At 33.3% G+C, this 18652-nt stretch overlaps 3 protein-coding genes across 3 annotated transcripts; 2 read left to right on the top strand and 1 right to left on the bottom strand.

Annotated features, from left to right (window-relative positions):
• Nucleotides 1–625: 625 nt before the first annotated feature.
• Nucleotides 626–1087, bottom strand: LOC110715879. Its single transcript, XM_021894499.1, has one exon. The coding sequence runs from the start codon at nt 1085–1087 to the stop codon at nt 626–628; it is 462 nt and encodes a 153-aa protein (XP_021750191.1).
• A 10626-nt stretch (nt 1088–11713) lies between these two features.
• LOC110715928 (MLP-like protein 34) lies at nt 11714–14118 on the top strand. The gene is made up of 2 exons (XM_021894546.1): nt 11714–11980; nt 13606–14118. Exons 1-2 carry the CDS (start codon nt 11791–11793, stop codon nt 13881–13883), a joined length of 468 nt encoding a protein of 155 aa, XP_021750238.1. The 5' UTR covers nt 11714–11790; the 3' UTR covers nt 13884–14118.
• A 1054-nt stretch (nt 14119–15172) lies between these two features.
• LOC110715816 (MLP-like protein 43) lies at nt 15173–17556 on the top strand. Its single transcript, XM_021894430.1, has 2 exons — nt 15173–15624; nt 17062–17556. The coding sequence occupies exons 1-2, from the start codon at nt 15435–15437 to the stop codon at nt 17337–17339; spliced, it is 468 nt and encodes a 155-aa protein (XP_021750122.1). The 5' UTR covers nt 15173–15434; the 3' UTR covers nt 17340–17556.
• Nucleotides 17557–18652: the final 1096 nt, after the last annotated feature.

Raw genomic sequence — 18652 nt, forward strand, 5'->3', positions numbered from 1 at the left:
GGGTCATTAGGGGACCGTAACCAGATTGGGCCGGGGTAGCATAATAAGCTTTTTGTTGGGCAGGTCGTGGGCCCAACAATGATGGATGTTGCTGCTGGGCCCTAAGTTGCTGAAACGGGCCCGTGGGATATGGGCATGGTGGGGATGCCCAATTTTGGGGTTGATGTTGCTGCCAAGAGGATTGAGCCCCCCATTGTGGGCCTTGTTGCTGTTGGGCTGAGAATTGCGGACCATTGTTGGACTGATGATGTTGTGGGGAGTTAGAATTTCGCCCCCTCCCACGACCTTTTCCATTTCTATTTTGCCCACGGCCGCGACCACGGCCACCACGGCCAGCACCACTACGGTGGCCGTCGGACTGATGTTGGGGCTGCTGTGTGGATGCCGCAGAATTGACGGTGGCCAGAGACTGCTGCTGTGCAACTAGAGCTTGCTGCCCGTGTTCATCTTGCTTGGATTTTCGGGTTTCCTCGAGCAAAAACATAGAGCGGGCCTTGCTGAAACTCGGGGTTAGGTCGGTTTGGGAGATCAATGCAGCAACCGTGTCATATTCCCCTTTAGTAAGACCAGAAATCAACTGAAGAACCATCTTCCTTTCGGAGACCGGGTTATCAACATTGCTTAGTTAATCAGTCAGAAGTTTGATTTCCTTGCAATATTCTGCCATATTAGCAAAATTCTCAAGTCGAGTGGTGTTGAATTTCTCCTCCAAATACACAGCCCTAGTGTGCTTGTTGTCATGGAAAACGTCTTTAAGCCGAGTCCATAATTCAAGTGCGGTTGCGCCTTGTTTCATGATAGTGTGAACAAGGTCTTTGGAGATAGTACTGTAAATCCAACCTTTGACAATAGCATCTAACCGAGTCCATGTCGCATCATCAATATCTGTGGGTCGAGAAACGGAGGCATCAATGTGGTCAAGAACATTGTACGCACAAGCTTGAATATGGAAGAGCTCAACCCATGTGGCATATTGCCCTTCCTCTTGATCAAGGGTGATGCTAATCAGATTTTTGATGTTGTTTACGGCATAGGCGAGTTGAAAGGTTTTAGAGGGAGGGGGAGGAGTTTCATCATCGCCGACCATGGAGGATGGAAGGAGAGATGGCGGCTGCTAGAAAGCTACGGTAGGCCAAGGGTCGAGAAGGATGAAGATAGAAGATAGGGAGACACCCTTAGGCATCTGATACCATGTCAGATTGTGTGAATCTCCTTGATGGAGTCATTCTCATTCATCCAAATATATAGGTGTATTACAAACCTAATAAGAGAAGTATAATCAATGCTAATTACACACAAAGAGTATCAACAGAATATGAATATGAAGAGATTAGTAACATAATCTCTATCACAAACCATATTAGTATTGAAACCAAACCAAACCAAACCAAACCGTAATAATGCGGTTTGGTTTGCGGTTTATGATGAGACGACATTTTTTTCCGAAAAAATTGTCAAATATTAATAAATTTATAATAAAGTTTAAATAATTAGCCCAAAGGGATTAAATTTTACTACAATTCAAGTTTTAATAAAAATAACAACCAACTAATCAAGTGCTAAGTGCTAACACAATAAGAGCAATATGAGTTATATGACCTATTGAATTTTTAAGTATTGATATTTGAGAATGAGTATAGAGTATAGAGTATAGTAGTATACTGACCGTATAGTCTTCTAATGATTTTTCATGTTTTTTTTTTTTAATTTTTTTATAATATATAATAACTATTTTAATTTAATTAAAAATTATATAAATATTAAAATGCGGTTTACTGGTTTACGATTTGGTTTGGTTTATAATTTTTCGAAAAACCAAACCTAACCGCAAACCATATTTCCCCAAAAATTGAAACCAAACCATATTTTTCCAAGCCGTAAACCAAACCAAACTACTAAAAAGCGGTTTGGTCTGGTTTGGTTACGGTCCAGACCAAACTGTGTACATCCCTACTTGTGGGTACTTCAATGAGTAGATTATTAATTTTCAATTGTTAGAATTTACACTTATTGATAATTAAATATATTATTAATCAAATATTAGCATCGGTATATGTGCCCAAAAGAAATGGAGCAAGTATTTTAAAATGGAGGGATTAATAGCAAAATTAAAATTATGGTCATTATTTGAGTGAATTTTAACCCTTCAATTAATAAATTCATCTTATCCATTCGTTATTTAACTTTTGACCAATAACAAAAATAGTTATCATTAAAGTAAATTTAAACAATCCTTATAAAAAAAATACTTAAGATATATTTCCTCAGTCCCATAATATAGTTCTTACTTTTCTATTTTGAAGAGCTAAAATATTGATCCGGTTTCTACTTTTGGGTAATATGTAATGACCATTGTACCCTCACTATTTTGACTTTATTCATTTTACTTCTTACATTATTCTTGAATTATATATTGCACATCCTTGTACTTTTCTCCACTTTATCTCTTTAACTTTTGTCTAGAATTGTACTTTTCACTTTTATTAATGTACTTTATCCACCTTCTCTTTCTATTTCTTAAATAATAATAATAAAAAAAACATAATTTATTAAATGAGAAAAAAAAACACACACACACAATGTCAAACTAGCCCTTAAATTCTTGTTTTGTTTTTATGGGGGATAATTCATTCTTCAATGACTTTGACGGAAAAACCATGACCCAAAAATATATGTTAATTGTTAATAAAAATAAAATTCTAGTGTTGGTCTGATTTGTAAGACTACAAATTAATGAAAAATTGATTAGAATAATCCGACTTTTAGCCCATTCAAATCTATTAATCTAAACTTTTGATTATTCTTGAATAATCCAAGCTTTTTTAGGGGGGCGGGACGAGACGGGGGAGGGGCTGCAATTTTATTAGGCCCAACCGGTTACCAACCTACAAAATCAAGTCATCTATCTACGTGTCATATTTTGATTCGTTTAAATGTAAAAAATAAAAAAATAAAAAGAATATTTTTTTAAAAAAAATTCTTTTCTCTTTCCCCTTGTCCTCCCCTTCCTTAGATCTGCCCCCCTTCCCCTCCTCTAGCTACTTCTATTAAATATGATCTAGCAACCCTTTACCCTTCGATCACCCCCTTCTCCCTCCCTTTCTCAACAGCCCCTCCCCTTCCTTCTCCCACTCACTATTCCGACTGCTTCTCCCCTCCCCCTTCCCCCTTCCCCTCACCTTTTTTACCACCACTTTCCCTTCCTTTCTCTCACACCCACTGGTGCGTTTCTTTAAACAAAAAGGCGAATATTTTAGTTAACAAACATAGTGATGTATGTTTCTTGCGTGAGTATTGAATATTTGGCCTTAAATTTGTAATTTTGGTGGCTATGTGTTTGATTTGTAAGTAATGGAAGATATGAATTGAAGATTATTAATCTTTGTTGGATTAATACTCAACTAGGATTTGCTTTCTCAGTTTAATTGCTCATCTTCTCGACTAACAATAATTCTCAATAAACCAAAATTTTATTAATCTCCTATGAATAAACTGATGAATACTAACATCGACTATAAATAAGCTAATAAAATCTAAAAAGATATCCTAGCTTAATTATAATTCTATCCTAGTAAAAACTCTTAAAAAGAACTCTATCTTAAGGTAACAACCTAAAAAATGAAACTCATGACAACTAACAAAAATATATCATAAGCCTAAAACAAGAAAAACCTTCTAAAGTGAGAAGTAAAAACTTGTAGACAAACTTCTAAAATTTATAACTACGAATAACCCAACTTATTACGCATCACTCACCCTACCACTGCACCTAAAATTACCATCAACACCACCACTAATCTCAATTTCTCGACCTAAATAACCCCATTTTTCTTAACTCATGGGTCTCCCTTTGTTCTGCCTACACCCACTATCCAGCCACCACCTTTTTTGGGCAGTGATGGTGTTGCCCCCTTTACAACCTACAATTTCATGGGTTGGGTGGTTGGGTTTCGAGTGGCTGTGTTTCATGTGTTGGGTTGCTAGGTTTCATGGGTTTTGGTGTTTTCGGGGTCCTTGGGATTTTAATTGGTTGGTTAGTTGGGTGGCTAGGCTTCAGGGGTTGAATGGTTGGGTGGCTAGAGGTGACTAGGTTCCAAGTTAGGGTGCTAATAATCGGGTACTTGGAAAAGAGAGTACCTAAGATTTCAGATAATAATAAATCAGTCAGTCCCCAATTTACTAACTAATACTCCCTCCGTTTCATAATATTAATCCTACATAGAATCAATCACATAAAATAAGAAAACAAATATATTTGAAATCTAACATTAAAGGACAACAAATTTCATAATTAGTTTAACTTATTTAACTTTTTTGATTTTTCATTAGGAAAGCATAAGTCATAATTGCATAATTTAATTTAAAAAATTCCTAACTTAGAGTTATGTCATCAATACATAATCAATTAATTCAAAAAAAAAATCAAGTTATAAATGAAATATATTCAATATGGGTAGATCTTTTTGAAACGCCCAAAATAGTATATGGGACTAACATTATGAAACGGAGGGAGTAATAAATAGGCAAAATAGGCCTCAACACTCTGAAATATGGCTTGGGTGCACCTATCACCGTACCCTATACTTTGTATGTGACTTATGTGACTTAAGAATTTATTTTGAATGTATTATTAATACCTTTTTATCAAGAAATACCATCTCAATGTTGTAGTCGTTTGGATTATCAAAGCTTGGTGGATTCCATAAGCGTATACGTATCTTAATTAATTATCATATTTTCCTTCATTGGAATTATGTCTTCAATGAACTCATATTGTAATGTTGTGTAGACATTTTCATATATCCTGCATGATAAAAAAATGTTATTACCGAATAATCATAATAATTGACATCAATTTGAGTAAAATTAAATTGCAAATTGGAATATGAAAGAAAAATATTTTCATACCTTCAAAGACATAAGAACACACACCGAATAAAAGTAATGTGGAAAAAAAATTGCAACATATTATTATATATTAAAACAAAATGTCAATTATTACTTTGGATAATTATTGCTTTATGTTTTTATTTACACTTATCATCACAATTAAATAGGAGGGAATTTAGGATAATTAGTGCTTTTTTATTTACACTTATAATTCACTTTGGCATTGTGGCAAAAGTTAGTCACTTTTCATCATTGGTAGTTTCCTTATACATAGCTCTAATTTTTTTTTTTGAAATTTTGTGAAAAACTACCTATTATAGTCCAGAATTTGCAAGAAACTACCTATAAAAAAAAATGTTGTAATTGACTACCTAATTTTTAAAAAATATTGTAATTTACTACCTTACGTAGGATTATGAATTGAAGGAGTTTGATCAAATTTCTCCAGCGTTGACTTGGTCACCTGACCATCATGTGACACTTAATGACCCTTTTCTTTCCCAAATTTTCTCACAATTTTCCGACGTGATGGTCACCAAGTGTCACGTGACCAAGTCAATGCCAGAAAATTTTGGTCAAACTTCATAATCCGGCATAAGGTAGTAAATTACAATATTTTTCAAAAGTTGGTAGTCAATTAAAACATTTTTTTAATAGGTAATTTCTCACTTTCACAATTTTTATTTATTTATTTATTTTTTAGTAACAAAGCTTATATATATATATATATATATATATATATATATATATATATATATATATATATATATATATATATAATATGTATGTACATATATAATTTGATAGTTCTGTATTTACAGGCAACCAATGCAACAATCGTAGTATGCATTATTATCTAATTCAATACTTGTAGTTTTTTTAAAAAAAATATTTAAAAAAAAAATTGATGATGTCATACAACAAAATGACGGGAAATTTTTTAATGTGGAAGAGACACTTAGGATAGGGAGGATGATGTATGATGTCAGCAAATTTCTGTTTTAATAATAGTTAATAGATTTTTTTATTTGAATATGTAACTTTCCTCTTAGAAATCGGAATGAAAGAATTGGTGATGAATCGTATTAGGGGTTACTCACTCGGTCAGGGGTTACTCACTCGATAAGGAGTTACTTTCTCGATCGCTCAGCGGTTACTTGGTCAGGGGTTTCTCTGTTGCTCAAGGGTTACTCGGTCGGTTAGAGATTACTTGGTCAGAGGTTACTCGGACCAAGGTACTCCTTTGGTCAGGGGTTACTCGGTCAAAGGAACTTGGTCAGGGGTTACTTGTTAGGTTAGAGGGTTACTCGTTTGGTCAGGGGTTACTTGTTTGGTTAGAGGGTTACTCGTTTGGTCAGGGATTACTCTAGTGTTAGCTGGCCACACGATGTAGTCAACCACACACAAAAGTTACATACAACATGCTTGAAAGATAATCTCATGCAATTATTTTTTTTTTTTGACTTTTATATTGATCAATAACTAATAATTAATGTAAATATAATATCATATCATTAATAAATAAAGCCGGTTTCGTAGCTAGGCCACTAGACAACGATGCTTGGCATTCCAGTTTTTTCGTCAAGTATCACACCATGTAGACAATAAATAGGTATTATTTTGTCACGTATAATACTAAGTAAGCAATTTTTTTTATATAGATTTTTCAAGATAAAGTTATAGTATAGAGTTTTATTATCAATAGAATTCTAATATTTCAATTATTCAAAAATAATCATAACTCAATTCTATTTCCATCATTAAATTTGTTTTAAAACGTTCTTTAAAATAAGATCCATTTATAATATTTATCACAAACTTTTATATGTATCTGGTCAAAGCATGTCATCAATTATTATAAGAGTTACCTCGTTAGTAATATTGGGGTTACTTGGTCAGTGTTATAGTGGTTACTCAATCAATGTTATAGAAAGGGATGATGACTTAGTCGGTGTTAGAGGTTGCTCAATTAGTATTACAGGGGTTATTGGGTTAGTTTTATAGGGGTTATTACTTTGTTCGGTCAGATGATGTGGCTAGCCGCATACAAAATATATTGCTATTAATTTTATTTAATTAAAAATAGAGAGTCAGTAAAAAGAAAAAGTTTTACTCAATAAAAATAATTTTAATTTGGTAAAAATTGGCAAATGAGATTTTAAAGTTTAAATTAATTAAATATAAAGTATTATATTTTGAATTAAAAATTTTATCCGAATATATATAACGTATGAGAGGAAATTCACAATTTATATTAAAATAAAAATATTAAATAATATACTACGTACAACGAATTAAATAACAAATATTACATCAATACAATAAATATTCAATACAAACAAACTGTGCATTGCACGGGTTTCGTCTAATTATTTATATGTAAAAGCTTTTAATTTGATGGATTGGAGTTGAGATTTAGGATATTATTTTAGGTGTAATGATTTTCTTAGCTTGTTATTTTCAACAATAATATTTAGGGGTGTTCAAAAATCGGTCCGGACCGAAAAAATGTCTCAAACAAGACCGGATCAATCTCAGACCGAACCTAATAGTCAGTCCAATCTTGGGTCTAAACATTTATTTTTTCGGTCTTCGGCCCGATCAGGTCCAAAACCCCATAAAAATCGGGATCGGACCGTTTTTTTCTTAAATTTATGCATAAAATCTTAGATAATTGTTAAGATTATTCTTAATAACCTTTGAAAACTTTAATTTATGAGCTTTTTTATACTTACAATACAAAAAAAAAAGACGCTAAAGTAGAGTTTTCCCATAATTTTTTCGAGTTTTCCATAATATTATTTAAAACTTAGCAATAAAATTCTAAAATCGGTCCAAAGTGGTCTGGTTCGGGTTTGAACCGATTTTTCCAATCTGATCCGGGTTCGGTCCGATTTTCTATTTTTAAAATTTAAATTTTCGATCTGGTCCAGGTCGATTCGGTCTTGAACCGACGAACAACCCTAATAATATTCACATAATCACATTTAGTTAGTGGGTGAAAGGTACTCGATCATAATTAATATTGGTGTAAGACCTTTAATTATATTTCTTTTTCAAGATTTCCCCATTAATCATATTAAGCGTTGGCAGCATTATATCACATCATGAGATGACAAAAATAGGGGACAACATACACTACCTCCATTTTAAATTATTTGAAACGTGATACAAAGTTTATGTTTAACCATTATAAATAATTTGAAACGAAAATAATATCTATAATAATATATATGGTCTCAAAATAACCACATACTCCGTAGTTAATCTAGTAGTCCAGTCCTTTAATGTTGTTGGCAGTTTGGGAGTTTGGGGTTTTGTCGTGGACGATGGACTCGCGGATACCCATCATATCCTAGCTAATCAACTGTTGAATTTCCTCCTCATCATTTTGTTAAAGCATGCAATACACAATTTTTTTAAAGTTCTCACATAAAGTGGAATTAGCTTAGGGTGGAAATGAAAGGGACGTAGGGATTATATATAGAATAATCAGTGGTTTATGAAGGTGGATGTAACATGCACATGTTACATCTGTTAAAAAAAAAAAGAAAGAAAGAATATAGTATAGAAATGTAAAAGATATTTAGTTAAAGTGAAAAGAACATGGTATAGAATTGTAAGGAACATATATTTAAAGTGAAAAAGAACATAATGTTACAATATAATGAACGTGATAAAAAAAAACATAAGAGGTATAAAAAAATAGAACATAAAGCTATTAATAACAATGAACTTGACACTATTTTATAAAGACCACACTGCAAAATAATTTTCTTTATCTCCGTGTTATTTGATTGTTAATGTGATAAATTTTTATTAAAGACATAATATTCATTGTTTACTGTGAAATGTTCTTTAAATTTTGTATATAGTCACTATAGATTATAGTGGGTGAATATAAATAATATTATCATGTTCTTTATTAATATTATGGATGTTTTTAGATATACCGAAAAGAAAATAAAGCTAAATGATATTTGTAAAACAACTATATGTGTTCTTTACAAAACAACTGTATTCATTCTGCCTTTTATCAAAATTCTAGATGCCTCTCCACATTTCAAGTATATAAATATAAATATATGAAGAGAGAGAATGTGTAAAATTAAAAAAGTAATAATGTATTTGTGACCAATCACATTCAACTATGGAAAAGCTGAGTTACCAATCGTTAAGGTTACTCTTATCCACTTTTTTTTTTTTGATGCAAGGGCCGTTAACTCTTATCATTTCTTATAGCTATACTCTTATTTTCACAACCTTCAATATGGACTACTGAAAATTGCTGAGCTCATAATATCTCACATGTGACTGTACTACATTAAATTAATAACTAATATATATATATATAGGGATGTCAATGGGGCGGGGCGGGGCGGATGTTGACCTTCCCATCCCCATCCCCACCTAACATTTTCATCCCCATCCCCATCCCCGCGGCGGGTCTAATATTCATCCCCATCCCCGCCCCGGCGGGTACAATTCCAAAACCATCCCCGCCCCACCCCCCCACTTGGATATCCATCCCCGCCTAATCCCCACCGAATACCCGCCTAATCCCCACCCAAGACCCACCAAATTTTCGTGTCTCAAATACACAATCCTACATAATTAATACGGATTATAATATTAAAAAAAAAATTCTTAATATTACACACATTTTTTGTTTATAATATAAGTGTAGTACAAATATTATAATTAATATTTACTTCACGTAATTATTTTATAAAATAATATAAAAGTATATAGATGTGGGTATGGGGTGGAGATGGGGCGGGTACGAAGTGGGGCGGGGCGGGGATGGGGCGGGTACAACTTAAAATCCACCCCCGCCCCATCACCCATGGCGGATATCGTTTTCATCCCCATCCCCGCCCCACCACCCGCCAAACCGAGACCCATCCCCGCCCCACTGGGGCGGGGATGGGGCGGGTCTCCTACTTGACCCGCCCCACTGACATCCCTATATATATATAAAGTATGTCGACTATTCGATATGAAATATAAGGGTGTTCAAAAAAACCCGACCCGATTGTCCCGTCCCGATTTCCCGATGACCCGGTAAATACCCGATTGTCCCGAATATAAAGTGATCTCGACTATTCGATATGAAATATAGGGGTGTTAAAAAAAACCCGATCCGATTGTCCCGTCCCGATTTCCCGATGACCCGGTAAATACCCGACGGGAAATTTGGGAAAATAAAAGGTTTTTTCGGGTCGGGTACCCGACCCGGGAAAATTGTCAGTTAATCGGGTCGGGACATGGGCCGCACTATTTAATTCTCGGGTACCCGGTTACCCGACAATAAATTAAATTTTTTTTTTAAAAAAAAAACACCCTCCCTCAAACTAAGCCCATCCCATTCAGTTTGCAATTAGGGTTCCTCATCAAACGCCTCTCCTGCCTTTCTCTCTCATCAAGCGCCTCTCTATCTCTCTTCCTCTCTTGCTCTTCCTCTCTCTCTCCTTCCTGCCTTGAGTTCCTTCATGGGTCTGCTTCCTGCCTTTCTCTCTCTCTTCCTGCCTTGAGTTCCTTCACGGACAGCGGCACAAGCACAACCGCGAGATAGAACTCTCATCGCAGCGGCACAATTGCACAACCACGTGAGACAGCGAGTATAGTACGAGCTTTGATTTCGCTTTTAGTTTTGAATTCGAAAGCTTAATTACTGTTTGGTTGTTACAATTTATACAAATGCTGCCATTTTGAAGTTTGGGTGAAGAAAACTAGGAATCCGATTAAGAATGAGACAATACAAGCTTGATAATTTGTTGTTAATGGTGTAGTGGTGTTTTATGACTTTTGTCTTTGTTTATCTAATTGAGTATGTAGCAGAACATGTTCAGTTGTTCACGCGACTCAGTGCTTCGAGTTCCTTCACGCACTACAATATGGAAATCTGGAATTTTTTTTAAAATGCAGCAGTTTTAAAAATTAAATTACAGAAGTTTTTTTTATTGCTATTTTTTTTTATAAAAAAAAAAAGAAATTCGGGTACCCTATGTCCCGACCCGAATAATTCGGGTACCCGGATTCTGGGTATCCGAAAAATTCGGGTCGGGACATGGGACGAATTAACCATTACCCGAAACTCCGGGTACCCGGATTTGAACACCCCTAATGAAATATGTTTGAAATTATAGTTCAAGGATAGATGAATCAAGTATAACTTTCTGATCGTAATTGGCGGAAATCCGCTTTGCTCTGCTCTGCCCTGTTGTGCTCTGCTCCACTGTGTGTGGAAGCCTAGCCCTACTCTGCTCTGTTATGTCCTGCTCTGCTCTGCTCTGCCCTACTATGCTCAGAAGTTCAAAAGAACAGGGCCTGAAATCGGTTTTGGGAACGGCCTGAAATCGGTTTTGTCAAAATTTAGTTCAAGCTTAGTTCTACTATAAATAATTGTACAGAGTAATTAAGATTACAATTGTAATTTCAGTTTTCCCTCCACGTACTTTAGTTTCATTAAATACCATATACTCCCTTTATTTCTAAATTACATTCTCAATTCTCCTTATTATGTGAGAAATAAATACTAGAAGTAGGAATATAATTTAGAAACGGAAGAGTACTTGACTACAAAGCAGTTAATGTATAGATACAATTATGAATGAGTATTGTATTTTTCAACTTTAAATTAATGGTAGATAAATTATAAAGAGTAAATTTGTACGGAGTATTAAAGAAGCATATTTAATCTCAGCATCCATATTGGGGTCATCATAATTAACTCCGAGCTTTAATAAGATGGGGTACGTCGTAGTTCGTCATTATAATAATTCATGACTTTCGTTCATAACATCCCTATAAAAGGGGATGAACCACTCATATTGTATACAACTATTAGCATAGATTGCATATATATGTTAGTAAAGCAAGAATAATTGAAATAAGAATATGAGTCTTAAGCGTAAGTTAGAGGGTGAGATCGAGATAAGAGCTAGTGCAGGAGATGTGTACCATGAAATATATGAGAGTAAACCTCATCATGTTTCCCATGCTTCTCCTCATTTCGTAGAAAGCTGTGATTTGCATGAGGGTGAGCTTGGTAAGCCTGGCTCCATCATTGTTTGGAACCACAAAATAGGTCAGTATTTTCTAGACTTTGTTTCTAATGCACTAATACTAAAGTTTTATTTTGCTTTTATCACGTGAAAATTTTTGGGGTGGGTTCTCTTCAACTCATTTTGACTTGGATCTTATTTTTTTGGGATTTGATTTGGTTTTATCACTTGTAAGCATAAAATCAAAACTTATAAGATCTAATAAGATTTGAACAATTCAGACCAATTCTGAACATAAATAAAGAGAACACATTCTTGATCTATTTCGATCAAAGAACATCTATACACCAACGAGGATTGTAATAAGTTTACAATAGGGGTGTCATTTAGCCCAAATCTAATCCGATCAAAAATAAATTCCGGTTTTCATTGATCAAATCTAATCCGATCCGAATTCCTAACCAAATCCAATATGAAAGTCCGAATAAAAATACGTTGCAAATTTTTTTGGGGCCTAGTACGGTTATAAAATTAAAAATGCAATGATAAAAACTCATTCCTCGAAAAGTATAGTTGTACGTGATTGATACAAGTATTGAAAATATAACTTTTGATGATTAATATTAACATAATTATAAACATAGTTTTACGTGATTAATATTAACAATACTCATTTATAATATAACGATTTATGTTTCGGATATTTCTATTTTTTGGATCCGAACAAGGTTAGTCTGATCCGATCCAAAAATCCGAATTTTCAAAAAATCAATTCGACCCAATCTGATTTAAAGTTCGAATCCAATCCGAATTTATAATTTGGTTTGAATTGGATTAGATTTTGATTTTAATCCGAATAAAGAACACCCTAAGTTTGCATCATGAGATATCCGATATAATTATTGATAGAGCATTAATGTTAATTTGAGTCTCAACTAATTAAAAGTTTAAGCATTTAGTTGAGATGGTTCGTTGATAGTAAACTGATATTTGTTGGACTTTGTATATACTTACTTTGTTATTTTTTTACTAGCAACACTTTGCTTTTCATTCTCGTCGATATATTATTTCAATCGTTATTATCTTTATCGTGAATATGTAAATATCATATAAACATTAAATATTAAAATAGTATAAATCGAGATGAATCTAACAAGCAAGATCGCACGTGAGTGCATTTTATTTAACCATATTTCACTAAATCTAGTTAATAAAGTGAAGTACATGAACAATTATGTAAAAGTCAAACTGTTACAACTTAAAAAAAAAATAATAACGAAGGAAGTATAACTTATTAAATTTTGTAAAATTGTACTTCCTCCGTTCTATTAATATTGCAACAAGGAGGAAATTACGCATCCCTATGCACATTTTATATGCTAAATATCTATAATTGTGTAAGAGTAAAAATTATAAAAAATTGATATTGTGAAAGTATTTTATGACACGAATCCAACAAGATCCACATGACTATATTTTGCTTAACGTATAAATCATATTATATGGTCAAACTAGAGTGATGAATAGTGCAAAAAGTCCATTATTGCAATATTAACAGAACGGAGAAAGTATAACTTTGAAACTTTCTTTTTTCATAAAAAAGACCTTCCTTACATTTTGTAATAAAAAAAGTATGGTCATATAGTAACTCTGTATTGATGATTATACATTTACCTATATCTTTCCATTTTGTTATGTTCATATGTAGATGGAAAACCCCTTAGAGCAAAGAATATAATTGAAGAGATAGACAAGGAGAAGAAGTTGGTGAGGCAAAGATGTTTCGAAGGTGATTTGATGAACGAGTATAAGACCATCACTGGAACATGTCAAGTGATACCTAAAGACAGTGAAACCTGCATAGTGAAGTGGATTTTCGAGTACGAGAAACTCCATCCTGGTGTCCCTGAACCAACAGCTTTGCTCGATAACTTGCTTGCCGCTGCCAAAGACATCGATGATCATCATCACGGCATAAAGAAGTAAAAAAATGTATATGATTTAGGGTGTTGTTATGTTATAATTCACCCCTAGCTTTCGTGTGCTATTTATTGCTTCTAATATATGTTGTTTCATTGAGTAGCTAAACTAAATAAGGCTTGTATTATCTGCATGAATGAGTATGTATCTATGTAAAAGATGTATGAGCACATCTTAGAATACATGATGTGTATGTATTCTAAGATGATATATATAAAAAAAATTAATTTGAGATCGAAAACCTAAGCTCTGATACCATGTTAGATTTCGGGAAAACTCCTCAGATTGGAGTGTGCACCATTGATTATAATATATAGAGGTTTACAAGAGTCGTAATCCTATTATGATAAGGATACGAGGTATAACAAAATATATACAAAATTATCCTAATCTACGACAAATATTATCGTAAATATAATATATATATATATATGTTTATATATATATATATATATATATGTATATATATATATGTATATATATATATATATGTATGTATGTATATATATATATATGTATATATATGTATGTATGTATTCTAAGATGCATGAGCACATCTTAGAAAACTTCGTAGTAAGATGTATGAGCACATCTTAGTACGAAGTATTTATGTAATATTTGTATGGGCACATCTTATTATTTATGTAATATTTGTGTAGGCACATCTGAATTGTTACATGGTTATCCTCATAAATTATTATTTTGGTCATGATACATTATTCTCCTCGTGAGGAGGGGTTTCTAAATTTTTCAAAAAGTAAAAAAAAAAAATAATAAAAAAAATAATGGCTTTACTTTTCCATGTGTTATGCATTAAACATCTACTGTAACACCTAATAATGACATATTGAAATGCTAGCGTTGCATGCAATTCCAATCCTCGTTGAATATTTTTTTGGTTAAGTCCCACCACTCTTCGAATTTCCGACTAATGATTTACATTTTCGGCGTTGGCTAGCATGTGTACCTCACGTGACCTACTTAACTCCACTTTTGTTTTATTTTCCCCCCTTTTCCCTCTATTCATTCCCCTCTTCGTAACTCCTCTGCTTCAACCAGTTATAGGGAGTGGTGAGACTTAACAAAAAAATTTCAAAAACAGGTGTGCTTTGATAATTTCTGGCCAGTAATTAATTTGTTTTCAATTCCAATTCAAGGGGTCATGAAAATAATTTTTATTTTTTTTTAAAAAAAAAAAATCAAGAAATATATATATATATATATATATATATATATATATATTTTAAAAAAACAAAATCAAGAATATCCAAAAAAACATCATCTTTTTTTCTTTTCTTTCTTTTCTTTATTGGGGGCTTAATTGTTAAATACATAGAACAAGATCAATCATTATTATTAAATGGTCCATATTTAAAGTTATTATATAGTGGCTACTTTATGTAAATTGATTAACCATCACATAATAATCCTAATTTCATCCTCAACTTTACTATAAAAAGATCTAGAACGGTATACTAATTAATATGTGAACGAATATATAAATTTGTTAGTATAAATTGCAAATCATAATCAAGTAAGAATTATTCAACTAAAAAGATGAGTCTTAAGCGTAAGCTAGAGGGCGAAGTAGAGATAAGAGCAGGCGCAGGAGATGTGTACCATGAAATATATGAGAGTAGACCTCACCATGTATCTCATGCTGCTCCTCATTTCGTTGAAAGTTGTGATGTGGTTGAGGGTGAATTTGGTAAGCCTGGCTCTATCATCCTTTGGAAGTACAAAACAGGTATAACTACTAAATTGACTACTTTTCGTTATACTCTTAATTATTTATAGGAAAAATTGTGAAGAACGTCTTTTAAGTAGATCTTTTTGTGACAAAGGTCTCTTATAAAAAAAAAGTGGCATAAAAGGTCCTTATATCATGTTTGGGTCGTGAGGAGGGTCCTTTGATCATTTTTCCGACATTGACTTTTTTATTTTCCGGCCAAAAAAAGCCACGTGTAAAGCACGTGACTTATTAAGTTTCTTTTTTTTTCCCCCTATTTTCTCTCATTGTGGGGAGGATTAGCCTTGAATTACTTTGAATAGCCTTCAATTTTAATTTATTGGATTACAATTGAAGTTTTAATGTTAATTATTGTTTTCAGAAATCAGGGTTTAATAGGGGGAAAAAAGGGAAAACGAGGGAAAAAAGGAGGGAGAAAAAAGGGAATTTAGATCTGACTTTTTTTGCCAGAAAATAAAAAAATCAACGCCGGAAAATGGTCAAAGGACCCTTCTCACAACCTAAACATGATATAAGGACCTTTTGTGCCACATTTTTTATAAAAGGATCTTTGTCACAAAAAGGTCTACTTAAAATCACCTTCCTCACAAATTTTTCATATTTATATTTGGTTATTACAATTTTTTGTATGTGGCTAGCCACATGGTGCGGCAAGGGTTACTTGTAGGGTGTTACTGGTTTTGTCAGGGGTTACTTGTAGGCGTTACTTGTATATTGGGGTTACTTGTATGGGTGTTACTGGTTTTGGTCGGAGTTACTTATAGGGTACGGTGTTACTAGTTTTGTTAGGGGTTACTTGTAGGTGTTACTTGTATTCTGGAGTTACTTGTATGGGTGTTACTGGTTTTGGTCGGGGTTACTTCTAGGGTGTTACTGGTTTTGCCAGGTGTTACTTGTATTTTAGGGTTACTTGTATGTCTGTTATTAGTTTTGATCGGGGGTTACTTGTAGAATGTTACTTGTTTGGTATGGGATTTTGGTTTGGAGTTACTTATAATACAAGTAATACATAGAAGTAACCCACGATACAAGTAACCCATACAAGTAACTTCATAATACAAGTAACACCCTACAAGTAACCCCAGAATACAAGTAACCCTAAAATACAAGTAACTGCGCCGTACCATGTGGCTTGCCGCACTGAAAAACCTCTGTTATTATGAAGTTATCACTAGTAAAGTTATGCCAAAAGATATACTTGTATATCACAATACTTGCAACAATTGAATATTTTACCTCTTAGGGAGTAAATAATACTAATATTACCAAAATATATTTTAACTCCTTATACTCTGTATAAACAATAAAAAAAACAATAATTTATTATGATAGTCATATTTCAAACGACTACTATAGAATTTTTAGATATAGAGAGGCATTAAACTTATTAGCCCGCTAACACGCTTATGTTTCTCGTTTTGGTTATCATGATAGGTGGAAAACCTCTTGTAGCAAAAATTTTAGTTGAAGAAATTGACAAGGAGAAGAAATTAGTGAAGCATAAATGTATTGAAGGTGATATGCTAGATGATTACAAGACCATTTCCGGAACAGGCCAGGTGATACCTAAGGACAGCGTAACGAGCATCGTGAGGTGGACACTCGAATACGAAAAACTCCATCCCGGTGCCCCTGAACCAACTGCTTTGCTTGATCACATGCTTAATGCTGCCAAAGACATCGATGATCATCACCATGGAATTAAGAAGTAAACTATACAGTTGATTTGTAATACATACATGTCTTAAAGTAAAGTATATTTTGTGCATAATAAGGCTTTTACGTCATAAGTCATCCGTTATGTAAACGTGTTTGCCTTGTGGTACCAAGATGTATGCTATAATTATTGTTGCTTGGAATAATTTGCTTCATAAATCATGTACCGCGGCCACTACTTGGTGTGTATTTATACAACAATGTGTTTTGTGTGTGTCTAAGTCAGACCATGCGGCCAAGTAACACATGAGTAACCCCTGATTAGCTACCTCATGATCAAATATTTTCTGACTGACCGAGTAACCTTTGACTGAGTGAGTAACCTCTGACCGAGTGAGTAACCCCTCGCCAAGTGAATAACCCCTGCCTGACTGACCAACCCATGACCAAGTAATCTTGACTATTCTTTAAAAAAAATTGTGGTTGGCTACACGATGTGACTAACCACATATGAGAGTTTTTATTTGTGCAATAATTATATAATAATACCCTTTTTTATATATATATATATATATATTTTATTTTTTGTAAGTGAGCCACAAGGCCCCAATGGAAAGTACTAAATACATTACAATTGGGATGAGGGATTCCATCCAGTGACCTATCATTTACATGACCTCAATTTTAACCGTTAGGCCAAGATAGACATTATATGTATGTGTGTTATAATGACGTCAAATTTTTTTCTTAGTTGTGCACATTGGTCCAAGCAAGCCAACTTTGGTCACTTACCTTTTGTTAAAGATATGAGATATGTGTAATATATTTTCCGTGGATATCATTTAGAGAATAATATTTAGGAAATTTTGTTAGAAAAAACCTTTTAAAACAACATTTTTGTTGGGAAAAACCTTTTAAATTTTTTTGGCAACTAGAAACTAAATTTTTTTTTTAGTTCAAAATAACGAAGATTCACATTCTGACATTGACTTGATCATTTCCGGTGTTGACCCCCTATGTGCAGGTCACATAACCTATTTTTTACTAATCCCATCCTTTTTTTAATTTTCCCCCAATTTCCCTCTAACCTCTATTTTTTTAATCTTCCCCTTTTTCTTCTAATTTCCCCCCATCTTTTCTCTCCTGTCTTACTAGCTAGGTTGTTTTCTTAAGCATGGTAATTTAAATAAATTGTAGTAATTGTTTTTGGAAATTAATTTGAACCAAGGATACACTTAAATTATTCTGTAATTGTTACCCACTTCATCAATTTTGGAGCTATTTGAATATTTAGGGATTTTTTGACCCTTTTTAATTTGCACTAACAACATCTATTTAACTCAATTGTGTAGCATTCATGGCTCCATTC

This window comes from Chenopodium quinoa, unplaced genomic scaffold (assembly GCF_001683475.1).
Source record: "Chenopodium quinoa cultivar QQ74 unplaced genomic scaffold, ASM168347v1, whole genome shotgun sequence".
NCBI lineage: Eukaryota > Viridiplantae > Streptophyta > Magnoliopsida > Caryophyllales > Amaranthaceae > Chenopodium > Chenopodium quinoa.

Bases quoted from the DNA above. Each gene is read 5' to 3' on its own strand.
- LOC110715928 (XM_021894546.1), top strand. From the start codon at position 11,791: ATGAGTCTTAAGCGTAAGTTAGAGGGTGAGATCGAGATAAGAGCTAGT. The intron at 11,981-13,605 runs GTCAGTATTTTC...GTTCATATGTAG, and splicing joins TGTTTGGAACCACAAAATAG to ATGGAAAACCCCTTAGAGCA.
- LOC110715816 (XM_021894430.1), top strand. From the start codon at position 15,435: ATGAGTCTTAAGCGTAAGCTAGAGGGCGAAGTAGAGATAAGAGCAGGC. The intron at 15,625-17,061 runs GTATAACTACTA...TTATCATGATAG, and splicing joins CCTTTGGAAGTACAAAACAG to GTGGAAAACCTCTTGTAGCA.
- LOC110715879 (XM_021894499.1), bottom strand. From the start codon at position 1,087: ATGGTCGGCGATGATGAAACTCCTCCCCCTCCCTCTAAAACCTTTCAA.